General features: G+C 38.4%; 1 protein-coding gene across 1 annotated transcript in view; it reads left to right on the plus strand.

Annotated features, from left to right (window-relative positions):
* Positions 1–26162, plus strand: part of SORCS3 (sortilin related VPS10 domain containing receptor 3) — a 470892-nt gene that overhangs the window by 146993 nt on the left and 297737 nt on the right. Inside the window, exon 2 of the mRNA XM_063435106.1 lies at positions 11523–11590. Within this exon, the coding sequence (XP_063291176.1) occupies positions 11523–11590 (68 nt within the window). The remainder of the gene's footprint in view (positions 1–11522; positions 11591–26162) is intronic.

Genomic DNA, 26162 nt, shown 5'->3' on the forward strand with positions numbered 1-26162 from the left:
GTTAAGGAGGTAAGTGGGATCACTATACACCCAGCAGTAAAGAATATCATTTGAATGACAATATATTGACATTGTACCTTCCAAGTCGATTCAATGCAAGTTTTTGTCAGACTGATAGCTGAATATGCAGAACATTATAGATGTCACTCTATTTAGAAAAGAATGCAGCTTTCTGATAATTGAACCTTTAAATATTGTATACATTATGCCATTGTTTTATTTTTTTGTAACATCAAGAGAATGTTACTCTCATCAGTCTTTATGATGAGATTTTGAGCAAGCGTGAGGATTTAGATTTAAAAAAGGAGGATTTAGAAAATAATCAAAATGTAATACCTAAAAATTATTCACTGTAGCTGCTGTTGATCCAAACAAGACAAATAACTCACTTAAAAGTATTTTTTTTCACTCCAAAATGGAAATCAACAAGCTATTATTTATATTATTTATGTTGATTTTTATAAGTCAATGTGTTCTGCATTACTTACACATTTTCTAAATCATATTGCATAGCAGCCAGCTGGCGTCTATATGAAAATCATGTCACTGTGTCACATTATTTGCTGTTTCATGTCATCTGTGTCTTCAATCATTCTACTAATGTTTTGGATGTCAAATGCCATTCCAAGCCTCCCTTTTTATAGTATGCGGTGATGACTAGTGAATGGGCAATGTTATAAAAACACCTGCATCATCTAATGACGCCATATGAAGCAAATTGCTATAATCAAACTTGCGCCTCTTTTTGCATGCCTTCTACTGATGCTAACAAACCACAGATGGGAAACAGTCTTCCAATGCCTATGTAAGCAAGGCTTTGTTATCCTCATGTGGTTTTACTTTGGTGGTTACGAACATACTGATTTTTCAAATGTTCCATATTCAAGATTTCTTTGATCGCTGGCATTTATCTGTTTCTACTCTTTATTTATCTTTACTCTCTGGTACCTGGACCTCAGCTTGCTCCTTGCTCATGCTTTACTTCTCCAGAAGTGTATATATATATATACAGTTGTCTTTGAATTGTCCATTCACTAATACAATTACTTCTAAAGAACAATGTGATGGAAAGCCACCAGGGATTTAGGTCTACCAGTGAAGATCACTCTTGAGACGGAGGTGAAGCCAGAGGTAACACCTACCGTAGCTTGGTAGGACGTTGGAAGGGCTTGTCCTTTCAGGCAACTGACTTATCTGCCAGCTCAGCTTTCACCAGGCAGGTATCAACCCCTCTGCTCATGCTCCACCTCCCTGGCAGGTGTCGACCTCTCTGCCCATGCTCCATCTCCCAGGCAGGTATTAACACCTCTGCTTGTCCGGCTTTCAACTTTACAAAGACACTTGTGGCTTCAGGACTAGCTTTTTTCTTAATATGTCCGAAGTCTATGCTACTTGAATCCCCCAAACAAACCAGACAGGACACAGCTCCCAATGGAACTAGCACACAATGCTTTTTTTTTTTTTTTTTTTTTTTTTTAAAGAAGGACTAGCCTTCTGTGACTTGTCCTTAAAAATGTGGTGAGAAATATTTAAAATACAAATTTACAGAACATTGGAGAACAAGTAATTATAATTAATACATAAAATATATAATACAAGTAACCTTTTCAAAAGCAATAATATATACATTCAACTACTTATTTGGTTGCACAAATTTGCATAACAGCATTATGTAAATGTAGGCATTTCTATTTAGTCAGCACATTGACTGCTACTGTCACAACACCCTGCACCTGTAATGGGTGCAGGGTTAAGTAAACATGACTCATCAGGGGACCTACATCCTACATAAAGTGTTAGTCTTATGCTCCCAGTGATGGTGACTATTGCCAAAACCACCATACATATTTCTAGCCCTCTTCTCTTTATTTTATATCGGCATACCAGGAGTGCTCTGTATTTGTAACCTGTTTTTCTTCAAAGAATCCTAGCATATGCTGTATGTGAAATCTTTTTCACTCAAGTTTCAGTAGTTTTGTTTATGAACTTCAGTGTTTGCAGATGACACAAAACTTTGTAAAGAAATAAAATGTGAGCAGGATATTGCTTTGCTGCAGAGGGATTTGGATAGATTGGGGGACTGGGCACTAAAATGGCAGATGAAAGGTTAAGAATGCACAAGCAACTTACACACTAAATGGTAGTGAATTAGGGATAACCACACACGAGAAGGATTTGGGAATTGTTATAGACAACAAATTAGGCAGCAATATGCAATGTCAATCTGCAGTTGCTAAAGCCAGTAAGGTTTTGTCATGTATAAATAGGGGCATAAATTCTCGGGATGAAAATATAATTTTGCCTCTTTATAAATCGCTGGTAAGACCACACCTTAAATATGCTGTGCAATTTTGGGCGCCTGTTCTAAAGAAAGATATCATGGCACTAGAAAAAGTCCAGAGACGAGCTACAAATTTGATAAAAGGAATGGAGCATTTTAGTTACGAAGAAAGGTTAAAAAATTTAATCTGTTTAGTTTGGAAAAACGGCGCCTGAGAGGGGATATGATAACTTTATACAAATATATTCTGGGCCAGTACAAACCTTTATCTGGAAATCTATTCATAAACAGGGCTATACATAGGACACAAGGTCACACATTTAGGCTGGAAGAAAGGAGATTTCATTTAAGGCAAAGAAAAGGTTTTTATACAGTAAGAGCAATAAGGATATGGAATTCTCTGCCTGAAAAGGTGGTTTTGTCAGAGTCACTACAGATGTTTAAACTGCAATTGGATAAATACTTACAAAAACATAACATACAGGAATATAATTTCTAATTAGTGGGGTAATAGCTGTTTGATCCAAGCAGACATCTGACTGCTATTTTGGGGTCAAGAAGGAATTTTTTCCTAGTTTGTGGCAAAATTGGAAGCGCTTCAGACTGGGTTTTTTGCCTTCTTTTGGATCAACAGCAACAACATATGTGAGGAAGGCTGAACTTGATGGAAGCAAGTCTCTTTTCAGCTATGTAACTATGTAACTATGTAACTGGTAACAAGTGAGTTTTATGTTCTTATCCTACATATACATATTTATTATTTCATATATATGTATACTTGGGGATGCTTTTTTTTACAGTAATAACATATACAAATTTTCGAATCTTACTTCATGACTGAAATCTTCAATTTCCATCTTGAAAACAGGTGACCAAAATTCCAAAGCACGTTCGTAAAGAGGCAAAATCATGCTTTTACTGTTTGATATTTAATTTTTATTTCTCTCTTCCTCTCTGTTTCCATGCTCCATTCTCAATCTTTTTTTCAAAAACTCTTTCATAGAATGATGTACATGCTAATGTTGCCAATGTAACAAAAAAGTACTGACAAAAAAACAGCGGAAGAAAAAAACCAAACAAGACTAAAAACAATCTATCTGTCTATTTACCATTTTCTATCTCAATAATAACTTTAATCTTTGCTTCCATCCAATTTCTCAGTTTTGTTCCGTTTTGAATTGCTTGCTCATACCTCTTTCTTCCAAACTTCTTAAAACTTTCTTCATGCATTGTCAGCTTCCCAGAAGCTTTTATTTCAATGAGTTCTGTCTTCCTGCAGCCAGCATTCAGAGAGAGACGGCTATGTTGTGGCTTCTGATAGAGTAACACTGGCTGTAATGATAGTGAACTGTGCTATCACTTCTCCCTGCTGAGGCACTTTGGCGGTAAAGAGTGTACTCAGTACAAGTAAGAATCAGGAAGACTGAAAGCTAAGAGCTTTTTCGTAAACTCCCGCAGTCCTCCAAGTATCAGAGGTTATGTTAGGTAAACTACAACACACAAAGAAGACACTGTGCATTCGCGCCACTTATTTTTGAACTACATAGTTGATTTAGTCGTATTCTGATCAGTGATAACTGTTGTGAATTCAAAACAAGGAATGAGTGCGGGTATTGAGAAGAGGCTTAACACAGTCACTGTCACCTTGGGTTACTAGTGCGTGGTGGTTTCTAAAATCCATTTCCTGTAGGAAGATACAGTGAATATACTAGAGGGGAGTTAAAATAAACATAGTATAGGCAGGGATAGGTAACTTTTGGCACTCTAGATGTTGTGGACTACATCCCTCATAAAGCTCTTACACCCATAATGCTGGCAAAGCATCATGGGAGGTGTAGTCAGAAACATCTGGAGTGCCGAAGGTTGCCTATGCCTGGTATAGATGTAGGTAAGGATGGATCTTAACATAATCAAAGCACCTGCGTATCGCAATTTATGATCTAAACTCATATTTACTGTAGAAAAAAGTGAGAGTTAGTCTCAGAAAAACTGTGACCAAAACTAAAAATGTTACCACCTGAATATGTAAACAGCCTATTTGAACATAACTTACATAAGAAAAAAAATTGTAACAAAAAAAAAAAACAGGAAAAACTTTATTAAATATAATGACATATATGGAAGCAACAGAAACTAAAAAAGAAAAACACTACAAAAACATCAAATAAACAAAAGGTAGTGACATATAAACACTGTGAGTTAATTTAAAGTGATTTGAAAGAGAGAACCAATAAATCTCAGAGCTTAAATATATCGATATTGAAAATTCCAGAGGATCCTCACTTAAATGATAAAAATCAGTAAATACCACCCACTCAGGGTATAAGTATAAATTGAAGCATGCTTAAATTTCTGATTAAAGTATAAAATATGTTAGAGATGAATTAGACCATAGAGATACTTAGTTATCGACAAAATAATTATTTCTAGTAATAAAGTAGAGATAACTAGTGTATTTCGAGGTTAGTAAATACATTTGGTTCACACTCTGATTAGGTTATCATGTGACTCAGAGGTTAGATTGTATCATTAAGGATGCTTATAGCCAGTTAGCAGAAAGCTGTATTTAGACACACAGTAGCAGAGTAGGTATGTAGATGTGGATTGGTCTTAAATGTATAGGTTGGGTGGAGTCTGGGCCATGGTTTACACCAAATAACTATATTAGACCTACAGTCACATTATGGCCAATATTCCACACATTCCACAATTATAGTACCCATTATTATTATTATTGGTATTTATATAGTGCTAACTAATTCCGTAGCGCTTTACAATATTATGAAAGGGGTATATTTACAATAAATGAGACAATTACACAGTGACACAGGAACAATAAGTAGATGAAGGCCCTGCTCAGACAAGCTTACAGTCTAGATGAGGTGGGGTACAAATACACAACAGGCAAACAAAGGTGACAGCCACCAAACAAGGTGGAAAAGTAGCAGAGCTGGAGGTGAGTGGACTATGGCTCTTTTAGGAGATAAGTTAGATAAGTTACTTTGGGAGTCCATAAGCATTTCTAAACAGATGTGTTTTGAGGGACTTCTTAAATAATTGAAGACTCAGGGAGAGTCTGATGGGGGTAGGCAGGCTGTTCCAAAATAAGGGAGCCGCCCACGAGAAGTCCTGCAAGCGCGAGTTAGCAGTAAGGGTGCGAGCAGTGGACAGGAGAAGGTCACCGGCAGAGCGAAGAGACCGAGAGGGGCATATCTGTGAATAAAGGAAGAAATCTAAGAGGGGTTAGAGTTAGTTAGAGCTTTATAAATCACACTATTAACCACACTGACATATGTTTAGAGCTAGGTCTGATATACTAGGAGTTGAAATTAAGTTTCATAAAACAGTAGAAAATCCAAATTTAGATCTAAGGTTTGCTTAAATCTATACTGTCACTGACATCTAAGCTGGAGTTTAACTATCTATAAATTCCAGCCTCTTCCCACCTTACTGCTTTGTGCTAGTCCCCCTCATGGTCTAAGTTGCTAAATTGTGTACTCAAAAGCTACATTAAAGATTTTAAGTATTGATTCCCTTGGATAAAAGAACAGTGGTGTCTGCTTGACTCGCTTTGGGGCTAGACTGCATATATTTACGGTATCCTACCCTCGGAATTAACGTACATTGGATTTTATCACCATAAGTAGCAAGACGTGTAGGAGACTATACCTCCCCTCTGCTTCCAATATTCTCTGCATTCTGACACTTCTTAGAGAGGCCGATTGGAATGTGGTTCATGAAAACCAAGATCAAATAACAGGGTGAGAAAAGAATAGATATTTAATAGTATTTTAACTTAAGTCTAGCTGACAAGTTGGTCATTTTTGTCTATTTTTAGGTATAGCTGATGTCTCTTTAAATATATGTGCGATTTAATATATACAGTGAACATAAGAATAAAATGGAAATATTGGAAGAATGTTGTTTGACCATTTGATCCCCGGGCGTTAGTTCAAATAGCAACATATGGGGTTTGTTAATTACTGTATTAGTCAGTAATGATTTGTATGTGTGTGTATGTACGGGTTGATAAGGCTAGGAAAACAGATAATACAGTAAATTCATGCAACACAGATAACATCAGATCTGAGTCACGGAATTATAAGCTAATGCAAAAGAGCAGAAAATTTCATTCTATAACACCACCATCCATGCCTCTCAACAATTCTGGATCCAACGGGTCAGTTCTGTTTTGGGATCTATGTTCCACCATCTTGAGTTTCTCCTCTTGTGTTTCACTATTGGGAACACCAGGGAAAGTGCCCAGTAAGAAATATTTGTGAATGTTACTGACATTCATGCAAACAGTGTAGCAAATGAAAGATAAAATCCCTGATAGGCTAGTCTCTCCTAAACAATCAGGGTTCAGATGTAGAATGCTCAAGGTTTGCATTTGGGCATTTATTCATATAATGTCAAATTTGTCCATGAGGTGCAGATATAATTCCAGCAGCAGTTCCAATCATGAAAAATTATGAATGAAATTTCCGGTTGTGACTATAGAAGCTCTATCATTAATTTCGTAGTAACCTACAAGGAAGACAGTCAGGAAAGGTGGAGCATTTGTATGCAGATGGCATGTACATTTTGTCCATCCCTGTCTCAGCTTGTTAGAAGGATGTGCCTACGGGTGAGGAATGAGAGAATTTTGAAAAATGACATACGGCTTATTTCCAGCACAGGAGAAGTTTCTCATTTAAAGTGAACATCACATTTTTTCGCTCATTATTAGACTCTCCTGTATTCATTTTGCTATGAGCTGCCTGCTGTGCCAAAAAGACCAGCGTATATAGTTCATTCACTATGTAGCTATCAATGGCCAGACAGGCAGTAGCTGTGATGGACTATGTTAATCCGACTGATTGAGAGTAACAGCAGTCCTGAGAGTGGGAATAAATTGTTGGGTGGTTATTAAGTAACAAGCTCTCATTTCTCTGTGCAAAGCAATCAGGCCTTGCATTGCGCCAATCTGTCTCTGTGATGCATGATGCACACTGCCCCTCACTTGTCACCCTCCCCTGGTGTTTAAGATTCCCGTCGCACCTGAGCGAAAGCTTTAATCCATTTGTGCTCAAAGCCGATGAAAAAAAAAGAGCCCCATATATCCAGATCCACATATGCAAAGCACTTTCACTAATTTAAAGTTGGCAAGATCTTCCTGATAGGTTTAATGAACTAAAGTAATTTTCCTTCATTGTAAAATTGTATTGGCCTGAAAGGTCTTGCAGTAGCAGAATGTGCTTACCAAATGCAGACTGAGCCCTGATTTATTAAAAGGAGTCTTTACAATATCTCTTATCCTAGGGGCCGTCCCTCGGGCTTAATGGGAGCTTCATTTGACAGTGTGTCGGAGAGAACCTTTTGTCATTTTGTCACCTGGCTAAGGGTTTTGCAGATGTAATTTGATCCTAAGAAACTGCGCATACAAAGAATAAAATGCTGTTCAAGTGACGCTCAATTAGTCTTACTGGATTAACTCCAACATTCCCAGTGGGACACATGGCTCACTTTAATGTAGTAGATACGTTTAAAAAGCAATTGTTTGCAAATATCAGAATGTTGGACATGAACAGAACTTTATGGGAAATGTTTTTTTTTTTTCTTTTGCAAATGCATGCGATTTAGAAGGCAAAGATTGTTACAAATTCCGTTCGCTGTACGCAACGGAGCCGTATAACCAGCTTGAGTTGCAAATACAAGATAATGTACCATACGCAATGTTCCCCTAGTTAATGATAGCTATTAACACGTCCTGAACAGAAGCCAAGTCATTAAGGTACAATTTATTTCTATGCAGTGTATGCAGTTAAGCATAATTCTTAGTTAATAGTTTAGCAGGTTCTTATCAAAATATGTTAGGGGTCAAATCATACCCACTTAGGGCATGAGTGATAAGGAACCACCCAGCTGAGACTTTTCTTACCCTTCTGATGGGATAGATATAGAGTTTGCAGACAGTGCAGAGAATTCTGTTTTAACAATTTCTCTCCTACTTTTTTTACGTTTTATAAGCAAAGTCCACTCTATATTGCACGTTAAAGGTGGTTTCCTAAAGAAACCACCCTTAATTCACTATTAAGGCACTGAAAGAGTGAAGAATGATTGCATTGCCAGCTTATGAACTGACCTGCAATATGTGTAGGTTATTTAAGAGAAACCCACGTAATTTCATTTCTTAGCTTCTCCCGTCAGGGGAATAAGGTTAAATATGGAGGCAACCTCTGCCTAAAGGATAAAAGCTCGAGCATCTGTCAGCGATTCATTATGGCTGATTGGGGAACAGATTCAAAAGGAATTGCCAACTTTTTTTTTTCCGGACGATTACAGATTGCACATCTGTGAGATGCTGTCAAGCTCAGTTAACGCACCTTGCAGGCTGCAATTGGATTTAACTTGCAAAATACATTGTTATCCTTCCTCGTTCCCCAATTCTTAGTATGCCCACTGAGTACACCTGATCAGAAATATTAAATGACACATGATATATAGCATATGACTGTCAAGTATGTAAATGAGATAGTAAGCTTTGTGGAGAGAAATGGTAGGGTAACATATTTCTCCAATGTGCAAATGGTACTAAATTTGAATTACTTTTAACACCATGGGGTACACAGAGTAGACAGTGACATTTTAAATGTCCAAACACCATGCATTCATATAGTTTACAATCTCTTTATCTAACTGATTGTCTTCAGGAGTCCTGGATTTAGGCTGACTGTCTTAATTTGCGACCAGAGTCCCCCTATCCTCACTTTTTCTGATGTCCTGCTTCATTAAACATGCTCACAGAGAAACCGTTCAAATGCTCCTGCATGTCAGAAGTGACAGGTCCCTGCCTCATTCTGTATTGATACTACTTACCAATGTGTGGACGTAGGGAATCAACTGTAAACGTATTCCTTTGTAATTCAGTCAGAACAAACAAAAGGCCAAAGAATGAACGAATGTTAGAAAGAGTGTCACGTATCTGGGAAATAACACACTGTTTTGAATCAAAGAAAAGAAAAACATTACTTTTGTGGTTATGGTACTTGGAATATCACTTGAATTTGGCGTGTGGTAAATACTCACATAGTAATTCGCCAAAGTGAGAATTTCAGGTAATTTAAAGTGTATTTCAAATTTAGGGCAAAATAGCCAAGCTGGTACACTTATCTAAGTCATCTATACTTCCTGCTAAGATTCTGTGGCCTTAAATTTGAAACTCAATTTCAATTTCCAACATTTCTCACTTTATCGAATAACCCTGATAGTTTCAAACTTGGGGTGTGTGGCATTTACTGGTTGGACAAAATAACAATCACAACAGAATAGTTGTTTTAGTTAATAGTTTTTTATTGTTTTTGTTTTTTTTAATAGAAAAACCGTTTAAGATTCTGAATTGTATCTCTTGTCTTCCAATTTTACAATCAAGGTCTGAAATGTTAAAATAAACTAAGATACACAATTTTGGCACAAACAGTAACTATAAAACAAACAAACAGATACCCTGCTGATAGGTATTTGCCAGATGGTATGTCTGACAGCGCATCTTTCTAAAATTACCACCTGAATGTTAAATTACTTAAAATAATTAATATATTTGGCCTTAATATCCATATACTGTGGGTACCCGGTATTTGATAAAATGTAATTACAATTTGATGGTAGCTATATGGAAGAGTTATTTACTATATTTAAAATGCATTTACACAGACCGCCACATACATAAATACAACCCCCACATTTACATATAATACTACTTTGCACTAATACAGGCCTCTGTTCATACACACTACCACACTACACTAATAAACCTCCACATTCACACACACTGTCACACTACACTAATAAACCTCCACATTCACACACACTGTCACACTACACTAATAAACCTCCACATTCACACACACTGTCACACTACACTAATAAACCTCCACATTCACACACACTGCTACAATTCACAAAAAATAGCATATTTGCACACACTTATAATACAGAATAATACCATTCTATATTTTTAAACATATGCTTAAATACACTTTGCTTTTCCACATAATATCACTACGCACAAACTTATATTCACATATAGATTAGAGCAAAACATTTTCTTTTGCCACTGACAAGCTGAAGTTTGGCCACAGCAAGTATATGGTTTGCATACCCACAATTCATTGGGCAATCTGTCACTGTGACTGTGTACCCTGTGCTCAGAAGGGATGGTGGAGATTCTACCCAACTGACAGCTGAGGCCTTCATGGTAGAGCAAGAGTTACTGTGACTCGCTCACTGTGCTCAGACCATTCCCTTCATTCTCCAATCCTTACTGATTTTACTGATTGCTAGAATACAGCCGTAAAAATTGACCTACAAAATAGGCTGTAGAACAGAGATTAAGAAAATGTAGATGCCCAGGTGTTGTCGTACTACAATTCCTAAGCCATAAGGTTAACCAAGCATCATGGGAGTTGTTGTTTTGCACAAAGTGTATAAAACGTGTCTGTTTTGAAGAGTGCTGTGAACATGGAAAAGTGATGGAGCCTCCAATGTAATGTGCTTACTGGTTCCACTGGTTTCCATAGTGACTTGTCTTATCTGCACAGTTTTTTTGTTTGTTTGTTAAAAGGTTTATAAGTTATAGGTGATTGTTCAATGTTTTATTTCAGAATGGTGACAATTCCTCTTTAACTAGTGTTTATAGCCGTAACATTCACGGAGACTTCTGCAAAAGTGCAGTGTAATGGAGTAATAGAGTTATCCGCATTCCATAATGAGATTCTTCTGGGTATTCTAATGAAAACATAAAAAAAAAAGTTAAATTGCTGCTATACAAATTGTAGTTTAATTTTCCCACTATCAGTATAAGGTTTATTTTCCCTTAGTTCGGCACAAAGATTGGCTGAGAGTCATGGAAACATACCTAAACAAATCCCGCAATGCCCGGCTGAGTCATCAGTGAATTAATCCCTTCTCTAGAATAACAGAGTTTCAAATATAGATTTGAATTCCATAGTGAGCAAACACAAAGAGAATTAACAATGTTTAATTGATTCCTTCCGGCAGGTTTAATTTCAGATTCAGTGTCTGGAGAATTAAAACAAACGCTGCTGGCTGCAGGACTGGCTGCGTTTAATGGTTTATTGCTAATATTTGATCTCCACTAATACTTGTGTATTAATGTCCTCGTGCTGCATCCCCTCTGAGTTATTTAACAAGTGCACACTGCTACCCAAACTAAAGATGCATTTTCCTTCTCTTTCAGGTGATTCTGATCCTTACGAAACTGTATGATTTCAACCTGGGCAGTGTGACGGAGAGCTCGCTCTGGAGGTAAGACCCAAAATACGTGTATTGGTGACCTGTAGTCAATAGTGAGTTTCCAGGGTCTTCGACTATACAGTGAGATGACAGAAACATAAAAAAATGTTAGGCTAAAATAACTTGAAAAAGAAAAGATCAAGTTAGAAAAAATATTTACATTAAAGGGGAATATACTTCTTCTTAATCTTAGTGTGTAACTATGCAGTGAACCATGGGGACCAGTTTTTAAGATAAAATCAAACAAAAAACCCTCTAAACTTATCTACAAACCAGTGTTGAGCTACCCTCCTCTTGACAGTTGCTTATCCCACTGTGAAATTATCCTGATAGATGATCTCAGTCCAATCCAATGCTTCTAGCTACATGCATTGGGAATCTGCCTTGTGTTTACCGCAGTCTCTGCCAATCCAATGCTTCTATCTACACGCATTGGGAAGCTACGTTGTGTTTACCGCAGTCTCTGCCAATCCAATGCTTCTATCTACACGCATTGGGAATCAACGTCATGTTTACCGCAGTCTCTGCCAATCCAATGCTTCTATCTACACGCATTGGGAATCTACGTCATGTTTACCGCAATCTCTGCCAATCCAATGCTTATAGCTACACGCATTGGGAATCTGCATCATGTTTACCGCAGTCTCTGCCAATCCATTGCTTCTATCTACACGCATCAGGAATCTACGTCGTGTTTACCGCAGTCTCTGACAATCCAATGCTTCTATCTACACGCATTGGGAATCTACGTTGTGCTTACCGCAGTCTCTGCCAATCCAATGCTTCAATCTACATGCATTGGGAATCTACGTCGTGTTTACCGCAGTCTCTGCCAATTCAAAGTTTCTATCTACACACATTGGGAATTTGCGTTGTGTTTACCTCAGTCTCTGCTAGTGATGTCGCGAACATAAAATGTTCCGTTCGCGAATGGCGAACGCGAACTTCGGCAAATGTTCGCGAACGGGCGAACCTGGCGAACCGCCATAGACTTCAATAGGCAAGCGAATTTTAAAACCCACAGGGACTCTTTCTGGCCACAATAGTGATGGAAAAGTTGTTTCAAGGGGACTAACACCTGGACTGTGGCATGCCGGAGGTGGATCCATGGCAAAACTCCCATGAAAAATTACATAGTTGATGCAGAGTCTGGTTTTAATCCATAAAGGGCATAAATCACCTAACATTCCTAAATTGTTTGGAATAATGTGCTTTAAAACATCAGGTATGATGCTATATCGATCAGGTAGTGTAAGGGTTACGCCCGCTTCACAGTGACAGACCAAACTCCCCGTTTAAAACAACCGCAAACAGTCCATTTGCACAACCGCAAACTCCCCATTTGCACAAGGTTGGATACCAAGCTAGCCATGTCCCGTTCCTTGTCCTCACTGATGTCATTGAAGGTCTCTTCCTCAACCCAGCCACGTACAACACCAAGGGTCCCCGAAAGGTGACAACAAGCCCCCTGTATTTTTTTTCAAATGTACACTACTGTTACACCAGATATAAGTTGCACTGGTGTGACACTGTGCCCTGGCAGGCCCTGAAACGCACACGTGTGAAGGAAACTGACTGCTATTATTTCACAGTCAAATTTCTAGTTTTTTTTTTATTTACACTTCTGTTACACCAGATATGAGTTGCACTGGTGTGACACTGTGCCCTGGCAGGGCCTGAAATGCACACGTGTGAAGGAAACTAACTGCTATTATATTACAGTCAAAAAAGTTTTTTAAATGCAAGCTATTGTGACACCAGATATGAGTGGTGGCACTGGGCAAGTGGGCACAATATACGCTGTGAGCCTGACACACACGCTGGCAGGCAGGCAGGCAACTGCAATTGAAAAAAAAAAAAAGCAGACTGATGTTCTAGCCCTAAAAAGGGCTTTTTGGGGTGCTGTCCTTACAGCAGAGATCAGATGAGTCCTTCAGGACTGTAGTGGACACTGAATACACTAGCCTAGCTATCGATTTCCCTATTAAATCAGCAGCAGCTACACTTTCCCTCCTCTCACTAAGAATGCAGCTTCCGGGGGGCGGGGCCTAGCTGTCATGGAGGAAAGACGCACTTTGTGTGAGCTCCCTCAATATCTCACTTTAAGCAGCTATCAACAAGCAAATTTCACCCCAGAAGGGGATGACCCAGCAATGTTGCTCCTACCTGACCGACCCGACATGCTTAATAGCGGTCAGGTAGATGGTAATCAGTCACATGGGCAAACAAGACAGGAAAGGGTTAAAGATAAATTCAAGAATTCAAGAATTCAAGAGTCAAGAACAAAGCCATGGTCAATACCAAAATAAACAAAATAGATCAAGGAACGCACTAAAGGGTACTGACACAGAAACCACAATAGGACAAAGTGGATAGGGCCAGGGAAGTTTTAATATCCTTTAACATTTGATTGGCCCACGTCATTCCTATGCCCCCAAAAACGTTCGTGTGTGGGGGTGCTGGAATGACGTGGGCCAGTGGGAGCCTGAATCAACTTTTGGCTCCCACTGCCCCTTTAAGAGCGAGCTTGTGACTCGAGCCGTGCTCCTAGTGCCAGGCGGGCCACGTGACCGATCACTGCGGTCAGTGCACGCGGCTAAGTCAGAAGAGGAGATCAAGCCGCATGCGGCTCGTGTGGAGGCAGGAGTAATCCAGCCACGCACGGCTCAAGCTTAGGAGCCAGGTCGGTCCCAGGATAAGGTAAATACAGCCACAAACACTTATCCCAATCACACACCTTTCCTAACATCCTATTCTATTAAAAGCATATTAACGCGTATTTAATAAAACAGATACACCCCCTACTTCATCCAGGTTACCGATCGATGGTTCGATATTCTGAGCCCTCTCTGATTTACTGTACACGACTATTCGATATTCCCACACATTTTATATAGCATTTTATGTTTGTTTGAGGCCACCTTAAAAATATTGGATATCGCTAAAAATCATGATCACTATATACTTTCTCTACAAACCTCTAAAACGAACCAAACTACTCATCCATCCGCTATACCACTTTATCCCACCTAGACCTAGTGCCCAGTTAAAATAATTGACTCTTACTTACCCACACTCAGTCATGCCACACACATTTCACCACTACTCTCACTGAATCCCTCTGACTACGGCTAAATTCATCTTCTACATCAGAACACTACTCCTAAGATTGGGTTGTATCCATGTCTCAGGTCTTTCATTTAGAATAGGGGCAGCTTCGGTCTCCTTCAACACTGACACTCCAGTGCATATTATTAAAAGATTGGGCAGATGGAAATCCTCAGTCTACAACCGATATATTCCTCATCCCGAGAAAGAAATGAGGAAAGCTTTTAAAAGTTTGGCTTTGTAAATTTGATGCAATAAGTGTGTTTTTCTTTAATGCCTTTTCACCCTCTTTGAATGAACCCGATTTACATATATTACTAATATGTTTCTGAACATATATTTTATATTATTCACTCACTCACTCTCTGGGCCGGCCTAAGACATCACGCTGCCTAGGTCCAACGATAAATTACTATGGGGGATAATGTATAATAAACACAGGTTACTGGCTATGGGGGGGGGGATAATGTATAATAAACACAGGTTACTGGCTATGGGAGGGATAATGCATAATAAACACAGGTTACTGGCTATGGGAGGATAATGTATAATAAACACAGGTTACTGGCTATGGGAGGATAATGTATAATAAACACAGGTTACTGGCTATGGGGAGGATAATGTATAATAAACACAGGTTACTGGCTATGGGAGGATAATGTATAATAAACACAGGTTACTTGCTATGGTGATAATGTATAATAAACACAGGTTACTGCTGGCTATGGAGGATAATGTATAATAAACACACACACAAAAAAAAAGGATGCAGCTTCAGAATTAATCTGAATTGTATGCTGTCTAGGAGGTGGGAGGGTCTGGAGGGAGGGTCTGCTGCTGATTGGCTGTAATGTGTCTGCTGAACGCGAACAAGATATGTTCGCCAGGAACTATTCGCCTGCGAACCGTTCGGGACATCACTAGTCTCTGCCAATCCAATGTTTTATCTACACGCATTGGGAATCTGCCTTGTGTTTACCGCAATCTCTGCCAATCCAATGCTTCTATCTACACCCATTGGGAATCTGCGTTGTGTTTACCGCAGTCTCTGCCAATCCAATGCTTCTATCTACACGCATTGGGAATCTATGTGGTTTTTACCTTAGTCTCTGCTAATCAAATGCTTCTCAAAGAGAAACATTGAGTCCATTGCATTAGATATCCAAAGATTAGCAGTGTTTGTTGTCATCATGCATAGCCAAATGTCAACACCTTCAATATTTTAAACGACACCGGTTTATTCACTAACGCAGTAATTCAAAGTGAACTCAAAGAGCACTTCAAATTCAAGGCAAAGATAGTGAAACTAAAACCAGAGCAGACATTTGGTTCCTTTGGTCCAAATTTTGAAATTTACTTTATTATATTCCCACTTTAGTAAATACCTCTTTATATGAGCAAAGACCTATACAGGACGCGTCCTTTATAGTCCGTAGAAATGTGCTTTCTTTCAAATGTAAGCAATGCAGTTTCCTAGAAATGTCAGTGTTTACATTTGTTACAGAAAAGAAACAGGGTCTCTACACAAAAAACAAGTCATTAAGATGAAGTGGTTTTAATTCTAAGAGTCTTTTTCATTCTTTAGCACATTGAAATTCAACCTATCACTGTACTTTCCTTGTGTCACATGACTACATTCTACATTTAATGTGATCCATCAAAAATATGAATGCAGTCAAGTCTGCCATATTTAATGTGTGGTTTATATTCATTGCTCCAATAATCAATAAGAATTGGGGATTATGCTAAAGGTATGGTGTGTTAAGCAGATTATATTGTTAAGCTTTTCTAAATAGTTAAATTACTGTCAAGCAACAAAGAGGTCGATTTCTTACTTGAGATAAAAACTCAGGTAAGCTTTAGAAAAAAATAGATTAATTCATTACATTTTGGATTTTAGAATTAAGCTTTTTCTCTCATGGATTTATTTACAAAACACAAAATTTTTGTGATCTGAGAAGTGAATTGCACAATTTAAACTAAAATAGCTAAATATAAAAAAATTGTCCAACTCAGGAATAGTATTAAGATTAAAATTAATGAATCAAATGCCTGACATAAACTATATAAACTCTGGGTGAATGGGCTACACTCATTGGTCTCACTCACTCGAAAAAAAACAAAAAACAAACAAGAAATAAAGAAAAATATATAAAAACAATCAGCTCAACTATCCTGGTTTACATTTTTCAAATTGTTTACCAACTCAGCGCAGGTCACAAATAGATGTAAATATGTAGGCACTACAGACCTTTATACAACATAGCTCTTATTCTTCATTAGTTAAAAACATAGACGTCCTGCCATTGGTGCTAAATCACTATATAAAAATAAAACCATATTCAAAGCAAAGCATAGAACATTTAACACATTAACCCTGGATCTATCCCATCCTTACGCATTTCGCACCAGTTTGAGCATTTATTTGTAGATGGATAAGCGCTTTGTAATTGCGACACAGCTCACAATGCCATGAGAGTGGACTTTGGACAATTATTATTATCAAATGTCTACCTTCTAAATATTTCAAGTTTTTGGAGGGTTTTTATGTAGGCTTGTGATACAGGACAACTCGCTGTTGAGTGTATAAAACCCTAAGAGAATACTTTGATGGAGAATCCAATTCCAATAGACCTCTCCATCCGCACACACATTGGAGTAACTCTTATTAAACTATCTTTTATTTGGGTCATCCCCCTGATCTCCCTAATTGCTTTCTTTGTGACTTTTAATGGGATTCTGATTTCCGTGTGAATTAATCTTGTTCTAGGAGAGCTAACCCCACAAAATATCAAGACATCCCTCAAGACAGTTAGTTTACTAATTTTAACAACACTGGTGATTTATGGCTGTGTGGTGTTCCCACAGATGTTACAGTTCTTTTTTCCCACTATGCTGATTCTCACTAAATCTCAGCCAAACCTGCAGATTCCGCTGACATTTTCCAGGACGTTGTTAATTAATTGTTCTGAGTTTAATCACTAAGGACTGCGCATTCCAGATGGTTAAATCTATGTGAGGATGCCTTAATGTTTTCCCTACAAACTAAAAAAAAAAAAAAAATTGTAGCACATCAGCATCCAGAAACAATTGGGATATCTCCCCAAACCTAGAGTTCTGTCTTGTAGGAGATACTAATTAACTGGGGAAGGTAACAGATCACAAATAGAAGCAGCTGTTAGGAGAAGATGAAACTGATTGGGATAGAGCAAAGATGGTGAGCCTTGCAACTCCAAATGTTTCAGTGCAACATTCCCCATAACACTCATCTGTCCATAACGACACTCAGCAATAGGATTAGCCAAAACCATGATTGTTTATTTAGATGGAATACACGTACCAGTTACACTGATCTGGTGGTCTATACAGCACTGTCAATTTGTAAATGTAAGCATTCTAAGCACCATAAAAACCTACAATTGTTCTTTGGGTTATGGTGGAAGGAAGTACCTTGACTTTCTGCATATTGTCTATGGTAACTGCAGCTATAAGGTTATGGTGTAAGGAAGTTCCCTATCCCTGTTTCTTCGCAGATGGTGATTACTGAAGCTTTAATGTTATGGTTAAACGAGGTCCTCTGTCACTGTTGCAGCAATAAGGTTATGGTGTAAGGACATCCCTGTCTCCCTGCACACAGTGAATTATAACTGCAGCTATAAGTTTATGGTGAAAGGAGGTCCCTGTCTCCCTGCAAACAGTGTATTATAACTGCAGCTATAAGTTTATGATGTAAGGAGCTCCCTTGTCCCTGTCTGCCCACACACAGTGTATTATAACTGCAGATATTAGAGTATCATGTAAGGAGGGCCCATTCAGTGACTGACATCACAGGAAAGTGCTGTGCTTCAACCTTTGTTGTCCAATTTCATCCAGCTTGGGCATATGACGTGCACATGCAGTGTGTATCACTACCTCCTCTCTCTGGCTCTTCGAAAGACTCTGACCCACGGTTGAGCACATTCTTGCTTGACAGCTAATGAGGTTGCTGAGGACAGAGCCCCTTTCACAGAACTCCTGGTGTTGTCAATAATCTGGTAGCAGTAACGGAATGGCTGCTAACAGTTTATTCAGCAATTATTTTCATCCTGTGTGTCTAACTGGTCACTGGTTTATAGGATAAGGTCAGATCCAAAGACCAAAGGAGAGGCTTTTGATTGGTGGCTCCTCTTCCTGGTCTAGGAGAGAAATGTATGCTGCTGCTTGGGTGTGCAGACAGAGCAGTAGAAAAAACTATAAAGGTGAGTATCCTTCCTTCCCTATTCTATTACAGGGACACTCCACTACAAAATAAAAAAAATAAAATAATCACGGTTTAGTATAATTTTTAATTTAATTATGCATTTTTGGAGTTATATCTAGAAACAGCCCTCCCCTTCTAACCCCGCCCAGACTTTCTGTGGTTGTCCAATCACTGACTTTTCAATGTAGCTCAATGAGAAGTCTTTGGAAGGCAGGTGCTCTGAGCAATTGCTGCCTCTTGAGTTTAGTTCCACTGAGCTAACCAACCCAGGAAGTAACAGGATCAGTTGACTGATTTAAAGTCAGGGTGCAGGGTTAATTTATAGTATACAGTAGTGCAAAGTTCTATTGAAATCTGCACTTTTGTAATATAAAAAAAAAAAAAAAAGAGGACACACTCTTCGATACATAAAACATTTCAGAAAGCTAAAGTGCTTTATGGGTCCATAGTATCCATTCAATCCAGTAATATATATGGACCTCTTTACCTGGTAATGTACATGACACTTTTCATAGTTCTGTTACATGGTTCCACCCTGCGCCTCTATAACTTGATCTAAATTAAATACCTGAAGAGCGATGGACAGAGTCCTGTTGCGTCTTCTCCTGTTATGTTGTATATATAAAAATAATGTTGACACTCCTTCACGTCAAGGCTGTTATAAGGCTTCCACCGCAAATTAGGACCTGTACACACTCTGCATAGCCAGACAATTAATTACTTTCAGTCTTCTCAAAATGTGAACCTTTCTATTACAACTCCTCACAGGGGCGAGAAACCCAATTACCATGTGGTAACATGCGATAGCATTGCTCTCGTCTTCCTAAGTGACATTCATTACATTAATGACTGGAATGCATTCTTGCGGTAGCTAATTAGTCCAAAATATCTGTTCCCTTTCTAGTAGCATCACACCTTCAAATTGATTGGAAAGCATGACTTTACATTTAGCATGAGGTTTCCCTGTCAGGTTGTTTCTGTGAGATAGTGATGCTTTTCTCACTCCTAACGTTCAACTCTTCAATCATGGCAATGGTTTAATCTACTAAACAGTGTATTCTGGGATACCAACAATAACATTGTGTAACGCCGGTAGAAGTAGGTAAGTTAGAACAATAGATGAGTCAGAAAACTTTCCCAAAGGGTTTTGCAAATTTTAGGCCAACTTAACGGGACTGGAAAATAATTTCTATCACTGTTTTTGTTCCACTTTGGATATATTGGCCTAAAACATGCAACTCGCTTGTGAAGGAACACTATAGGAACCATAATATCTTTCTCTACATAAAGTTTTTAAGGTGCCCAGAGGCCTCCGATAGAGACTTACCTTTGAGTTTTAAACCGTGTGATGTAATCAGGTTCTGGTCTCTTCATCTACTCTTCTGATTGGGCTAATATGGAAGCATTGGCACGAGCAGGGATAAGGCGGCAGTGATTGGCTAAAGGATTCAGAAATGGTTTAACACTTGAAGATAAGATTGGTCCAGGAGACTTCAGGCACCATAACATCATCATTGAGTTGAAGTTGTTAAGGTACTCAGAGTATTTCTTTAATTTCCCACACTTTTTGGTTTAGTGACTTGTACTTTCAAATGAAGAAGTGACCTATCTGACATTGAATTCCACTCCTTCGTACCTTTCACTTGACCAATTTTAGTTTTGGAGTCTGCACTTTTTTGGAGTCAGAGAAATTTCACCCTCAGAACAAAATTATTATTTAGTTCGGACGATGTGCCTCATGTACATCAGTGACCTATGGAGAGTTCCTGCAAAAATAGATGATTTGGTAAAAACTTTCCAGCAGATAAACAATTTAGAAGGAGGCTTGACAAATTTGTTTGGAATCTAGGAGCGAGCTAAAAAAGTTGGGAGCCAAGTTTATTTTAACTAATCAAGCTTCAATTCTAGCGACAAAAATACAATTCTTAAAGGGACACTATGGTCACCAGAACCTCTACAGCTTAACCCCTTAAGGACACATGACATGTGTGACATGTGATGATTCCCTTTTATTCCAGAAGTTTGGTCCTTAAGGGGTTGTAGTGGTGCTGGTGTCTATAGTCTGTTCCTTCAGGCTTTTCAATGTAATCAATGCCTTTTCACACTGACGGACACACACTCTTTCACACACTCAGAAAATATATATATTTTAAATTATTTTAATTTAGACCCATCCAGCCACCCTACCATTGGGAGAGCTGGAGTGGATCTACTTTCCCCGGAGTCCAGTGGGGCTGCTGTCACCTTCCTGCTCTGCTCCATAGTGCACTATTAAGTGATGCCTCCTCCGCTCTCAATCTGCTGGCTGCCTGCATTCTCCCTTGCCGCCTTCGCTGAACGGGCTGACATATCTCAGACAACAGGACAAAATTCCTAGTCACCGTGGCACCTGGGATTTGTCGAACCTTGGTTAAAAATGACTAATTTGTGCTTGAAATTATATCTTACTATCCCAGTGCTGACGATGACATAATCTGAGCCAAAATGGTTCACTTTGACTTCTGCCAGAAGCCATTGCAAGAGCAAATGATCTACTTTTAAATAAACAGCCACAATGTAAATATTAGCAACGTGTGCACCCACGCACCACATCGCCATCTTAATTAATAATCCCCTTAATGAATTTCTACATGTAGAAATTTATTCGAAATTTACTTTATGCCGAAATCGTTTAATACGTGCTAAGTTTGAGAGGTTTATATACAGTGTTTTGAAGATGCCGTGGTAAAGTTACTGCCATCAATATTCCAATTAATCATGTAGCTGTTAATTGAGCTGCGGTAATTTGTTATTGGAGTGGTTTGTGTTTACATCTCAGCTTTTAACGTTCGGGCCTGCGGACGCAATCTGAAAAACGGCTGTTCTGTTGGTTAAACACTGCATATTTTTTATGTTTCTCATAGAGGTTGTTCATGGGGACAAATCTGTTATGTTTATTACAATTTCGATGTGTTTATTCGTTTTCCTGAAACAAGTTTACTCCGCTTCTAAAATGAATGCAGTTGTGAAGCACAGGCAGCTCCTGGTTGTGAGCAATTTAACCTTTATGTAAAATGGAAATAAAAAAGAATACAGGAAATTCAACTTTAAAATCACAGTTTTGATCCAAGCTTCCAGGCTCTCTATCTTGTTATATTATTTTATGGAGTATGTGGAGTATCTATGTCATCACAGACAAGCAGCCCTATGTAAAGGTTAGCCATGGCTGCCCATATGCAGAGCTCTGTGGAAACCTGTTTGTTTCCTGGGGTTGCGTAGCACAATAATTAACAAGGACTTTTCAGCATTTTATGGAGACTTCCCTATGATGTTCCCTGAAATGAGACAGTAGACAAAAGCATAGAATAGAGCTCGAAATCCTGACTGATTCACTAGACTGGGGCAGTTGTCAGGAGATGGTCATGAGATGGTGTATATCATTGCTCCTCAATCTTCTCCTCAAGGCACACCTAACAGTCCAGGATTTACATATTACCTGGGTGTGTCTAAGGTGTTTTAAAAAAAAAAAACTAAAAACACCTTCAACTCTAAAGTGTTTTTTTCTTCTTCTTTTTCTAATCACCGTATACACACACCTTAGCCACACCCGGGTAATCCTTAAATCCTGGACTGTAAGGTGTTCCTTTGAAGAGAGGGTTGAGGAGCACTGGTGTATATGATTACATGCAGTTATGTTCATATAGCTGTGTTAAGGACACCAGCCACACACTATCTAGAAATAACAGAAATACGCATCAAAATGGTATTTGGTACCTGTGAGTACCCGTTTGGTGTCAGTAGTCAATTTATAGCCAAGTTGAAGAAGACCTCAGTAGAAGTCAAAACATCACTTATCTGTTTTAGAACCCTAGTAAACATGCATTCCTGATAAATTACTATGAACTGATGTAAACCAAACCACATCCTAGACAGTTTGTTGATTTGATATTTTTATGGTCTACTCTCCTCTGATGATATAACAGGCATTTTTATTTGATTTAGATTTTCATTTACAAATTGGACTTCTCTGTTGTTCAATGTTTTGGTCATTGAAAGTTTTAATGCAAAAAGTATCACAGAAAATGAGCTCTGTTAGTAGACTGGCTAGATGTAGCTGTAAGAGTAATCGTAACAAATTTACAATACATCTTTTTTTATAAAATGAAGATTGACAGGGATAGTGTGCATGCTAAGTCTGGTACATTGTTAATTTCCATGACTTATAAAATTATACTTCTATTTCAAAATAATATCTATTGAAATATTAAGCCCCCAGCTTTTCAATAGTAATAAATACTGAGAACGGACAACAGCTCAAATAGCCTGCCCCGTCGGTGGGTTCTTTCTTTAGATCTCAATCCGGATTTAGCTTATTTTGTGCCATTACAGAAAGAACCAGATCATTTGCATATGAGACTGATCCCAACCAAAAGGGCAGAACAGATCTGAAATACAAGCCGGATCTCTCTGCACGAGAGATACAACAACCCCAGATGATCGTTTCAACCTTGTTAGGCATCGTCAGTGAGGTATAGCTGATACCCCTCTAGGCCCACTGAAGGGCTGACTATTTGAGTTGTTGTCCATTCTCAGTATTCTCTTGCACTTTGTTTTTTTGCTCTCCCTAAGTTTAATGGGTAATCCAGACATGGACCCCTTGCTCACAGTGCCTAGAAGGATATCAGCTATACCTCACTGATGATGCCAAACAAGGTTGAAACGATTGTTTCGTGCAGAGAGAGCTGGCCTGCATTTTGGAACTGTTCTGCCATTTTAAGTGGAATTAGTTTGATATGCAAATGGCCTGATTCTTTTTGTAATAGCCCAAGATGAGCTAAAACCAGCTTGAGATCTGAGCTGGGACCCACCGAAGGGCAGGCGATTTGAGCTGTTGTCCGTTTCCAGTACTCTCTTGTATCTTGTTTTTTTTGCTCTCCCAAATGTAAAAATTGCCATGTCTCCAAAAGAGCAATGTTTTACATTGTCCGAGAAAAGGGGTCAATATCTATGCACCAAAACCAATAAATAATAGTGCAGTAGCTATGGTGCTTAGAGTGTCTCTTAGACCCCCTTTAATCCCAAGCATTGTCATTGTCTGTCTCTCTCTCTCTGTCTATTGATCTTTCTGTCTAGCTCTCTCGCTTTCTCTCTCTCTCTTCCTATTATGCAAATTACATTTCTCTAAGGTATGGAATGTGAGCAATAACCATTTGGTTATCTAACATTTCTCATTTCACTTATTAATGAGTCTTTCTTACAATACATGTTGAAAACAGAAAGAAGATCTAGCTCCTTCCACAGATTCTCCCAGCATTTCCCGTTGTAATTATTATGTGATGATTTCCAGGAGATGTTCATAGAGAATATTCACGTATTCAGGCATGCCATCTTATAACTGGCAGAAATTAACACGAGATCTGTGTGGACTTGAGCTCAGTTACTATGGCGCTTTGATGCTATTGTTGTTTGACATAATGTTTAACCTAATGTTCTAATGTTAAAATTATACTACACTGATTTATTAACACGATACTAGGTTACTATGTTGCAATAATATCATGTTAATTATCTAGTTTGATGCTAACGTATGATACTTTCATAGTATAGGACTAGTTACGGTATATAGGTGTAGATAAATATAATATTATGGCACTGTTTCACTATTGTACACCGAAACTGTTAATATGACACTATAGCTTTTCTCTAAGATGGTAGCCAATACACAATCTCACTTGAACACATAGAGGATTTCACATTATGACTGTAGAACACAGACCAAATGATGTAACAATAAGGTTCATAGACTGGGATAATATAACATTTATCTCATTTTGTGGTGACCCTGAAAACGTGTCTTTAACCCCTTAAGGACACATGACATGTGTGACATGTCATGATTCCCTTTTATTCCAGAAGTTTGGTCCTTAAGGGGTTAATAGCATGGAATTAACCCTCTGTAAAAAAGGACAAATATACAAGAGACACAGGCTCAGGATAAATATAGAGAGCCCTAAAATGATTTATCATACGGCCAAACTAGTTTTACAGCTACAATGACAAAAAGGAAAGCCTCTATGTCTGTCACTGCTATAGACTATTTACCCCTGACACTTTACCAGCATTATGGCTGCAAGTGCATTATGGGAGATGTAGTCTACAACAGGGCCGATCCTAGGCTCACTGGCAGCTGGGTGCAATAATAATTTGCTAACTCTCAGGTGGGTGGGGCTATACCGCTAACTCCTCCCCTACACGAATGTAACACTTTTAACCACACCCATTTTCTATGGAAACCACTCCAACTCTTTGAGCCCCCTAACTTAATCAGGTAGCATGTCACCCATTTCCTACAGTGACAGCTTTGCCCCCAAAAAGCTTATCAGTTCCATCTTTGTGGTCACTTCCCAGTGTCATTTCTGTTCACATACAGCTACCCAGAGCCATCTTTGTCTCAACATAGCAAATCAGTGCCATATTCGTGCTCACATCACTTATTAGTACCATCTTTGTGCATAAATCGCTTATCAGTGCCAGGGACAGACTCATAAATGGTCAAAGGTATATCAACCAAGTGTACAGAACCAATTCTCTATTCTCACATTTCCAGTGGCACCAAAACACTTTTGCAGGATAAATGCACTTTAAATAACATGACATCCTAATTAAACAGCCCAATAGTAACATTGTATCGCAGCCCTATGGCATCAAAGTAACTTTGTATCATAGTTCCCTGTTATCACAGCAATATTATGCAGTGACATCACAGTTGCAAAGTAACATCATATCATAGACTCTGTTGTCATAGTAACATAGCATCATAACACCATAGTAATTTTATTAATGACACGGAGGCTCCTATTATGCTATCTCTTTCTTACTTTATTCCTCAGCAGCAAAGAAAAAATATAACTGAAAGAGAAAAAATATGTAGAATATGAAATATATAACAGATACAACCATATCTGCCTAGTAACAGGGCAGCCAATCAGTCTCTAGGAACAGTCCATAAATCTCCATCCTTGTATTTCCACTTCCTCTTTCTTTGCTGCTGTCCTCAGACCAGCTAAGTATTATTTTTTCTCTCCTAAATTGTGTGCTTGATTGTATTTATTAGGGTTTTATACCCTGTGTTTACTACCCAATATTATTGTTGATTACAGTATTTGCTGTTTTTTCTGTATATTTTCGTTTATTTTCGTTTTATTTCGTCTATTTTTATTGAGGTTTCTTGTTACTGTTTGCCTCCCCTGCGTTTTT

Source organism: Pelobates fuscus, chromosome 10, assembly GCF_036172605.1.
Source record: "Pelobates fuscus isolate aPelFus1 chromosome 10, aPelFus1.pri, whole genome shotgun sequence".
Taxonomy (NCBI): Eukaryota; Metazoa; Chordata; class Amphibia; order Anura; family Pelobatidae; genus Pelobates; species Pelobates fuscus.